General features: G+C 37.7%; 1 protein-coding gene across 4 annotated transcripts in view; it reads right to left on the bottom strand.

The window, feature by feature from the left end:
- Positions 1-2,425: 2,425 nt before the first annotated feature.
- Positions 2,426-10,975, bottom strand: part of PROX1 (prospero homeobox 1) — a 48,533-nt gene continuing 39,983 nt past the window's right edge. For 3 of the 4 annotated variants that reach the window (XM_048057697.2, XM_048057698.2, XM_013174026.3), the window contains exon 5: positions 2,426-8,207. In XM_048057697.2, the coding sequence (XP_047913654.1) occupies positions 8,019-8,207 (189 nt within the window). In that variant the 3' untranslated portion in view covers positions 2,426-8,018. The remainder of the gene's footprint in view (positions 8,208-10,975) is intronic. The other variant, XM_048057701.2, reaches the window with a different exon arrangement.

Raw genomic sequence — 10,975 nt, 5'->3', positions numbered from 1 at the left:
ATAAGCTCTAGCGAAGATTTAATTTATTTTCCGTATTGTGTTCTTAAAATAAACCCAGCGCCATATTTTAAAACTGAATCAGATTAGTCTGTTTGGGGAAACACTGTAACCCGTCGCAGAGCGAGAGATGTGCTCGCCGTTGTTTCCTAAAAGCAGTCGCATGCTGCAACTCACCAGCCAGTTCCCTTCCCCTCCTAACAAAGAGGGAAGACTGGATCAGAAGGGATCATCTCCATAGAAATTGTGTTGGCACAACCTAGACTGGGCATAAATAAGGGTACAGACCAAGAAAACGAGAGCAATTAACTCTTTCAGGCTCTCAAATCACAAAATGCCATGTTCCACATTCAGCCTCCCGGTAATTCGTCATGTAAAGGACCCCAGTTCCTCCCAACGGTCTCAGTGGCATAAAAGCGCTCCGTTTGCCTTGGCCAGAGATGATTCACGTCTTCCTAAGGATTTTAAAGCTAGAACGCGCTATCTTCCTTATTGTAAAAATTCCAGGTATTAGGGGAACTGAGGATTTCCAGGCACAGATGGCCAGATCTGCAGAATTTGGATCATTTCAGGGTGCTCGAAGCCTGGGAAAGTTGATTTGGCCCTTTGCAGTGACAGGGACCACTTGCCAAGTTCCAGTCTAGCTCTGAACTCCTGCAGTATTATGAGATGCCAATAGCCAGGATTTCTTATTTAGAGCTCTGTGTGTTTTCAACTGCAGGGTAAAATGTATTTCATAGAACAAGTATATTTGAGAGAAAAAATGATCTGGGCACAGGGTGAGCTAGCAATTACCCATGCAGATCTTATCCTTCCGTCCATTATTTGGGTACCTAAGGGTGATCTCCCTTTCCTTCATCGAGTTAACTCTTGCTACCTAACACAAAAATGAGCCCTTCCACATAATCCTTGGCTGCCCGTGTAAGCCTTTGCTAGGCGATGCTTAAGCAGATATCTAATTTGGGTCTCCTCAGCCTTTTTTTAGCTTTCCTCCTTTTTTTCCTCCTCCAAGGAAAGCGTTTTTGGGATGCCCATGCCTGTTCTGAACCAAGGCTGGCAGAAGACCTCCTCAAGGCTGGAGCTTTTCGGGAGCAGATGAGCCAGGATTCTTGACATTTCAGACACTTCAGCCTACCCTGATCACCGTGCCACAGTCCTAGCAGTCTCCCGAATATACAGACAAATAGTGCTGTGGGGCAGCATTTCCTTAAGAAATGACCTGAATGTCAAGTATTTTGACCTGACAACGCTTCTAGTATGCTGGCTTGGTAATGTAGATAGATATGAGGCAGATTGTTTGCAATAAGATCGGAGACGATCTTACACCTCAAGGACTACCAGTTACACAGGTGCAACTTCATCATCTCCTTTACACCTGCTGTTGATACAGCCCAGCAAATGCAATTCCAACTGTATAAAAAGACATGAAGTTCTAATTGCTGTTGCAGAGATGAAGTATTTATTAGGTTATTACAGTGTAGCTAACATTGCGTTCATGCTCCAGCTCGAGTCTACAGTGTCTTGAGGTGGAATCTGTGAAGATTATGAAAGTAAATGACCTCAGATGAAAACGTATTTTTAAAATAGTCCTCCTTTAAAATCAAAAAATTCTTGCAAGAATATTTGCAATCCAAATAAATTACCATTTTACTGCCATCTGCACCAATTCTAAGCCAAAAAGATACCATTCATATCTGAAACACAGACAATAATTTAATTCAGTGGTTCATTCAACCTCAAGACTTTAAGATACACATGAAGCAGCAGAAAGAGAGAAGGACTAGAGAAAAACAATGCACAAATGAGACTTGCATTTTGAGGAAATGTGTGAGAACAGATTAGTTATATACAGTGCTAATGATTATGCAGCTCAAAAAGGAAGCGATCCAGGAAAGAGGGATAGATTGAAATAAAAAGAATGAAATGTGGGCACTACTACTAACAAGGTTGATAAAAGGAGTAAATGTAAACCACACCAAACCAAGCATTATTCTGCATTCACCTAACTGGTGGAAATCCCTATTGCAGGACACCAGCATGGCAGGTGTACTCAGGAAATGATTAAATATCCCGAAGACAGGAACTTTCTAGCTCAGGGTGGCTACATTGGCTATGTCTGAGGCCGTGTATGCCTCAGACATAGCATGTCTGGTGCTGGGAGTTACTCCTTCTCTGATAGACTGTTGCAAAATAACATTCATTATCTTAACCAGTGCTGGAGGTAGGACACCGGATTAGATAAATCATTATATCCATTTTGCAAGAGGGCTGGCAGTTTCATTAATAAATAATTCTAACTAAGGGGGAGAGAAAACCTGCAGAGGACTACAATCCTAGATACAGCCTGGCCACAGCAGAGAGTTTCCAGTGATTCCCTTTTTGATACTGGGCAACATCACCTTTTGGAAAGAAATATAAACAATGGCAATGAGCTTGTAATTTATATTTTATTTTGCACAAGCTTGCATATATACTGCACATACATTCAGTTTAGAGAAGATGGAAGGCACACAAGGCAATTGAACTACTGTATCTTTTAAGTGGTACAAAGCAAAAAGGTAAAAGTCTGGAGAGTATACAAAAGCTTTAAACACACAAAATAAAATCCACCCCCCCAAAAACATTTTTCCTGTGTTTATCTTAAATTTAGTAGCTGCCAAGCTAGAATTGTAACTTTTTTTTTTTCAATCAATTGTCTACTGCACCTTTTTTATTTTTTTTTTCAAACAGACAGGGGAGTCTTATTGTTTTATCTTGTCATCAATTAATATTACAGTACATCCTTGGTAATACAAAATTGTACACCTTCATCAAATAAATTAGGATAAATTAAACCAATAAATTATGCAAAGTCTTCAGAACAATAGACAACAACAAAAAAATCCACAGTTGAAATTGCCTCTAGCTAAAAAATAAAATAAAAAAAAAATCAAAAATTGACTTTATCAGTTCAATTATTGTACTATCTTCAAATTAAAGGGTCTTTATTACAAAAAAAAGAGCTTAATAATGCTATTTACAACATATTGCTAAATAATATAAAGGCAGTGTTTTGTCACTTTTGTAACTATATACATATGAGTAATGGCTGGGACAATATCAGTTTAAACCTTAACCTTTGACTCTTCTGGGCAGCATTTAAACCAACCTAAAGAGGCTTTTTTTTTTCTTTTTTTTTCCTTCTTTTTCAGTTTCTGACTCTTACATGTTACATGGTAATGAGATGGTTATCGTGTTTGTCTAATATTTCACTTGAGTGGTATACTTAATGCAGAAAGGATGGATTTTAGAGGAAAATGTAAGCTCGCTGTTTCTTCTAGATTTGTTTCTACATATCCCAGTATATTTGTGCATTTGGAAGGTGGCTGCTTCAGGAGGGAGAGGTGACTGTGGCTCAGATGAAAAGACTAAATAAAGTCATAGTGCCACCACCTTTCATAGACTAAAAAGGATATTCCTAAGAAGATACAAAGGTTAAATACCAGTTTTCATCCCAGCTCTAAATATGAGCTTTTTTAGCTTCAGTTTATAGATGGTTTACAACCAACAGTTCTACAGAAAACAAAATTGCATTTCCTTCAACAGAACATTTAAGTGCAATACAGTAACTGCTTACTCATATAAACCAGTTACATTCCTTAAGGGGAGCTTTTTGAAAACAATGCGTATTGGAATTTTCAAACACATAGTTGGTACCAGAAGGAAACATTTGCACTATCAACACCAATGATTACTATATAATACACATGGCAAATATAGTTTTTGCTTTCACTTCTCATGTACAGTGCTCGTTTTTGGGGGTTTTGTAAACCACTTTCCATTTTTATATATATATATATCTTTCTGTATATATATATATGTATAATCTTTCAATGCTGCTGGTGAAAATCCTATCTTTAAAGCCACAAAATCTTCACCTTTATTTCTTAATTAATATCAACCTGTGGAAAAAAACATTTTTCTATTAACTGACTTCCTATACATAGAAAAAAATTCTGCAATTTTACAGAAACTGTATTACCCATTCCCTTGACATCTGATGAAAGAGACTTAACTTTTAAAAGTAGAGAGCTGGATTTTCAAGAATGCTTTCAACTATCTATACAGTTACTGTAGTGTTTCTTATAAATTCAACAGATGTTTTCAGAATGTAGTTATTAAAATCTTATGTCTTTACGCAAGAACAGCCTTAAGGTTGAATATTTACATTGCTTTATAAAAGTTCCCCTCGGTTTTCAATGTTCACCCACATACCTGGTACAGTAACAAAGATTCTGCAAACTTAAAACACTTTAATTAAATAATACTCAGAGGCACAAAGCAAACCTCAGGAATACATGGGTGAACACTTTCTTAAATAATTACTACATTCTAACATCTTCCACATGTTTACCATTAAATGTGAAACGTTCCCATTAAACAACCAGAGATACAGTAAGAATTAAATGTTTTGTAGTTTCAAATAGAACATTCTTTTCACAAAACATAACAAATGTCTAAAATAGGTTCTTAATCTAGATAGGAAAAAGGTAAGCTTTTCACTTCATACGCATATTTTGTGTGTGTGTGTGTTTCTGTGTATATATACATACATACACACATTCTGTGTGACTACATATGTATATGTATATGCACATATGTCACGTATGAAATATTGCTTCTATACTACTTTTCATCAGGCTAAGAAAACACAAGATTTGCACCACAGTTACAAAAAATTGGCTTCTACAAGAATTTTCAAAACTTGAATGCTGCTCAAACAATTGAGAAAAAATAATTTGCGTTATCAAACTGTTCTAAAAATTCTCTTCTTCAAAAACGTATTCTCCTGCTTTGTTTTTTTTTTTTTAATTTTTAAAAAGACACAAAATATGCATAGCTATCAACAGTATGTCAAACAGCCGGAAAAAAAAAATTAGTGTTTATTGCAGCTGTAGTAATTGAAAAATAAAGTTTAAAAGATGAAAATTGTAAGCCACAGAAGGCACAAGAACAATTGTACTTGTGGGGGAAAAACTGGTATTTTGAAGGATTTTTTTTATCCTTCCGCTGGTGCATTTAAGGTCTAGACTATAGGCACAGACTATAACCTCAAGTTTATATGCAGAAATAAATTTGAATTAGCAGTAAATGAATGGCAACATGGGATTTCTACATGGAATTTGAAATTCTTTCCCTATGTAAGCTTCTCTTTACAATAAAAGTAGCCTCCTGCCTTTTAGCCATTTTAGTGAAATAGTATTGAGATCATTTGGAAAAAAAACACTTTTCTGCTTACAATTTAGTAGGAGCTATGCCATGTATTTATAATTTTAGGTGTGTTCGGAGGCACAAAGGCAATATGGCTATAAAATGCAGAAAAATCACATAACTGAAATGATCAAATTATCATGTGTTCCTTTTTCAGACCAAGGAGGTTTTATTTTTCTTTTAAGATGAAATTTCTACTCTTAATTCCTATGCCTCATTTACTATTGAGATTATGCTACTTATAAATAAATAAATAAATGCAACAACATCAACTGTTGAGTACACAATTTCACTTATTTAGATTATGTGAATCACATTGCAGCCAAATAATAATAATATTAATATTAATAATAATAATAATAATAATAAACATAATAAAAGTAACGGTAAAATCACAGATCAGGATGGTAGCTAGTAGTATGTCCACATAGTATGACTGAAGTATGGCTTTGCTTTCTTACGTCCAAGGTGACAATGCAGTGTTATATTTTGTATCTGATGGTATGCCAATGATGAACTTGCTATATTAAAACTTGAGCATTTTATGCCACTTCTTCCCATAAATCAAAAAAAAAAAAAGTGCATGAATACAATTTTCATCCTTTCTTACTCAGAATTCACTGGAGTTACATCTTTATGAAGTGTAATGTTTACCAAATCATGCACACACACACAAAAAGAAAACCAAAAAAAAAAAAAAAGGGAAAAGAAAGAGAACTAAAGGAAACAAAACACAAGAAAAGAAAGAAAAAGACACATCCTGTCTACTGTGAGGATATGTACAGTATTAGGTACTCTCAGGGAGTCTAAGATCAAGAAGATTTGTTTTGCTTTTAATGCATAGTGAAAATGTTGGCACTTCATCCCATGCTATTGTCTGCATTGCCTATACTCCAAAGATACTGCCAGTGCTTGAAAATACTGACAGGGAATCGTAGGATTGTGCTGTTTAATTTGAAGTCAGCAGGTTTTTAAGGCTTTCTGCTGACAATAATTGCTTTCATACATTTCTGTCTATCAGCAGTATTTGTAAATGAAGTGAAATTGCAATGATCAGGTCAGCTCTTTAGTCACATGGGTAAACTTTCACTCTCCAAAGTCAAAATGTAATTTTAAAATAAAGAAATAAGATATCAATATCCTCGACGGTCTAAATACAATTCTCAGCTAATTAGGAACTTTCTCTAGACTCAGACTGAATTATGTAGGGGAAAATACTATTGACGATAACAATAAATTCTTACTGCATCTGTACAAAAGACGACAGAGAAAATGACAAATACAATAGCAAAGAGTGCTATAGCATATTCAACCTTCCCCCAAACTTTTGGAGACAATACCTTTCTGAAAACGTGAGACAAGGAGAGCCATTGAAGAAAGCACAAGAACTAGCAGCTAGCTTTCTTTCCATGTGCTGACATATCGTGGTATAGCATTCAGGCGAATCCAGATCCATCACGGATTTTTACACTGTAGCTCAGATTTTGGTAAAGACTAGCTCCAGCTTCAGAGGACAAGTGCAGCACATTGCTCAAATAGATTTTTGTTTTGTTTTGTTTTAAGCTGCACTTACAGTAATTTAAAAAATCCAATTTGGCTATCTGAAACCTGCATAGCCAGGAGGACACTGTGATTTTTGTATATGCTTGATTAGATTTTTATGAAAATGTAATTTTTATTCTTCTGATTAGGAAAAGACTAATTATATTTTACAGCTACAAACAAGTCTTTTTTTTTTTTTTTTTTCCCTCAGCATTGTGAGGTGAAGATGCTTTCTTCTACTATATATAAGATCATTCAAAAAGTGCTTTTCAGGACAGATGTCAAATACAGACAGAAAACTTTGTATACTGGAAAGGGGATTTCTGGGGGCAGAACAGACTAAGAAAAGAATAAATTTAGGGACTGATGCCACTTGAAGTAAGACCAAGACATGGCAATTTAGTACACTGCAGGTTTCATTTTTACTCTATGGAGAGTGAAATGCTTCCGTTTTAATAAGCTGACCGTATTCTAAAATTAGAGTGGTTGATACAATATTGTGCATGAATTACTGGCCTCACCCTGCAAGAATGGTATTTGATTTGTGCAAATGTCCCTTGCTGCAATTTAGAAAAACAAAAACCTGGCATGTTGATTACTGGTGCAGGGTATTTCTCATTTCTGTAAGGAAAAGCATGAAGAATAGGGTTTGCTTTTTCGGTACCACTTCTTGGAGTGAGTACCTAAAATAGATGTTGTAGCTTTTTGAAGTATGAAACAAAATCTAGTTATTGGTTTAAAAGTATATAAAATAATAAAAAAAAGAAGCTCCAAGCTCATGAAGTGACTCCACAGAGTTCAGACCTTTAGCAGTATAAACATAATATAAACTTCATTGTCTGTAGTATTGTGCCATGACATTAGTCTCACTAAGACAAAATGCCACTTTGCAGCAAGCAATAAATCTGACAAAGCGTTTTTAAACATAATGCCCTAACTCGCTAAGACAGACTTTTACACGCTTCCAAACTCTTCTCCCTGAAAATTAACCCCATTTATTCTCCAAATGTTAAGGGTCTCGGGTAAAAGTAAACCGAAGGCTGAAGTAAAATAACTATCCCCTTGGAACTGAACGAAAACTCAAATCCAGAAGGGATCACAGTCTAATTTCATATACATATATATGTATGTGATACACATATATATGAAATTAAAATAGAGACACACATGACTTGGGCATCAGAAGGGGACTGCTACTTTCATACATTCATAAATAGCTGCTGAACTCTCTACTCATGAAGAAGCTCTTGTAGGCAGTTTGGGGATTTGAAAATCTCAGGGACCTCACTGTCCAGCTTACAGATGACCTTGTATATGGCCTTCTTCCAGGAAGGATCAACATCTTTGCCTGCGATAATGGCATTGAAAAACTCCCGTAACGTGATCTGAGCCACTTCCAGGAATCTCTCTGGAACCTGCTGATACAAGGAGACAATGGCATTAATACAGTTTTCAATTTCAAGTCTCTGGTTCTTCAAAGGAAACTGAGCTAAGTTCTTTCTTTCAGAAAGAGGCTTACATAGCACCTGCATTTTCTAAATGTGGCAGCCTTCTATTCTCTTATGCAAAGCTGTTATATATAGTAGTATAGCAATAACTTTTATAACATGTGTTAGAGATCTTTGTGAAGTCTACTGACAGAATGTAGGTAACAAAATGTTACTGTCTGAGTTTGGAGAGTGGGGATTTATAGGATATAATTAGCAGGAGGGGAAACAAACACAATTGTCTTTAAGGAGAGAAATCCCAGTCTGATATTTTACCCATGCATTTATGACTATGTTCTCCACTCTACGTGGGGACTAATACATGTCATGCATGCCTAGAAAACTGTCTGTACCTTCATGCTTAACTTTGGTCACAGCCAGTGCTGAAAGCTACCAAAGAAATAGGATATCTCTGAATGTTGTTCGTAGTTGAAAAACAAGCAAGCAAACAAGCCTTCCGCGAACGGTTTGGTTCTGTGGCTGCTGTGCAAGAGACTCCTGTAAGATGGCCTTCTCAGGAGCCACTATGGTCTTCCCTTCTTTTTCAGAAGGCTACAAATAAAATCCCAACCCCTTCACTGGATGCACTGTGCTCCAAATGACGTTACTCGCTTTTTCACTACGGAGTTGCTTCTCTCCTTGTCAATACAAAGATGCTTTCATCATAGATTAGTCATAACAGGAGAAGAGAAATTAGGTGTGTCAAACTCATCTGGGTTTTCTACATGTCACTGTCATCCCACAGGTGAGCCAAACGGCTGCTAGCAGGGGCACTCCACTCAGAAACCCCTAAACAACGAGTGAATGTTAAAAAACACAATTGACTCCAAACTTTGGTAATTTACCCTACATAGTTGCCTCAGACATCAGCACCACCTTCTTACCCTCTTCCTTAAACGACTTGAAAGCCATCACCACAACAAACTGCAGGTCAGTCGCAACGTTGAGGTCATCTCCATAAGGGTATTGTTTTCCATTTTTATCACGGAAATATGGCTTCACTGCGCTAGAACTGCTAATGCACGGCCGGCCACTGGCCAGCACACTTATAATAGTAAGCACTCCCTCAGTGCTATTATTTGCCCACACTGGGTACACCTGGCAAGAGCAATGCTCTGACCTGCAGTAGCGTCCACTCCAACTGTCCCCGTGGCCAACACAGGCCTGGGCAGATCTCACTCAGTCACTGGATGCATGTCGCATCGCCAGATCAGTGCCTGCACCTGGGCCTTTGTTCTTCTGCCTTTAGAAGCCACTTCCAGAAAACTTGTCTGGAAATGTTTATGTTTAGTCTGATACTATACGGCTCTGGGGCCTAGCTCACCTACCGCCGGTGGGGAAATACTAACAGTTTGCTAGCCACGTTCTGCCACCGGGTAAGCATGAGATCAGCTCCCCTGACATCAGCTGACAGAGTCTGTTTCCTGAAGCCTGTGGAAGCTCTCTGTGTACCTCCAAGAGTGAAATCTGGCTCCACGTGTTTTCTTTGTTCCCAAAGACAAGCTGTGGAAATTTTTCATAGGCCGCACAGAAAGAAACACTTGCACAGACATTTCGTTACAGCAGTAATTAGGAGGGAAGAAAATAACTATTACCTTTCACTTATTCCAGCTCACAGAAATAACTTAAAGCTTCACATAACCACTCTGTAGCTTGGGTACTTGTGAATACATCTACCAAAGACACCCCACTCGCCTCATTCTTGCACTGGTATAAAAATGACACTCTCTGCTGTTCATGCACTTCCAACCACTGCTCTCGTACTATTCATGATGTTTGGTATTGCTTGGAGCCAACCAAGGGGAAAGGGTCATTGACTACCTGATGCTAGAAAGCAAGAAATATTGAGCAGATAACCACCTTTTTTTTGTATAACTTCTACCTGTGCATATGTAAGTTTTCTAGCTAGGGGATGCTGCTTTGCCATGGAGTAAGAAGTGCAAAATCCCTGAGCCACCAGCTTCCAGGCCTCCCACCCACTTCAAGACACGCAGGCTTTCTTTTAGGCTAGGAGTTAGCTCTTATGGTCTGACTTCATTGCACCTGAGTCGCATCTGAGGGCTGGGCCCCTCTGGACCCGGTACACCAGGCCGCAGAGAGCAGCTCACAGACACAGCAGTGACTGAAGCCCCACGGGGGCTTAGAAGAGTCCTCCTAATACTGCTGAGCTCCCAAAGATCGTCCCTACTCCTGAGGCACTAGAGCCATTCATAAGTCTTTCCTTTTGGGATGTTATTAGCAATTTTTCATGTCAGACTGGATTACACACGTTACTTTGCATGTTGTAATGTGAATAGCACTGTGATTAATCCCCACAGGATCGTACGTCAGCCAACATTTTTCTTTTCTAGAAAGAGTAACTGCACGGTGCATTTTTCTATTTTTTTCTCTCTTTTTTTTTTTTTTCAGGAAAATATTAGTGAAGTCCAGAGACTGAAAATAAATATTTAACTGGATGGGTAGTTAGATTTTTCAGTGGGCAATTAATCAGTCAGCCATGTTAATTATGCATCTGGGGGTAGCATTTCCCTGACCCTAAGTGATGGCAACCTATTCAGCGCATCTTTACACCTAACTGACTGAACATCTCTGAAGTAGGAACATCTGCAGAAAATGCTTCAGTGACAAATAAACTCCGTCTACGTTTCTTTTAATAGAATGAACAATCCCTAGTATGAACCCAGGGCATTTTCTTAGCA

The sequence above is a fragment of the Anser cygnoides genome, chromosome 3 (assembly GCF_040182565.1).
Source record: "Anser cygnoides isolate HZ-2024a breed goose chromosome 3, Taihu_goose_T2T_genome, whole genome shotgun sequence".
Classification (NCBI taxonomy): Eukaryota; Metazoa; Chordata; class Aves; order Anseriformes; family Anatidae; genus Anser; species Anser cygnoides.
This window is presented reverse-complemented; position numbering and strand designations above follow the sequence as displayed.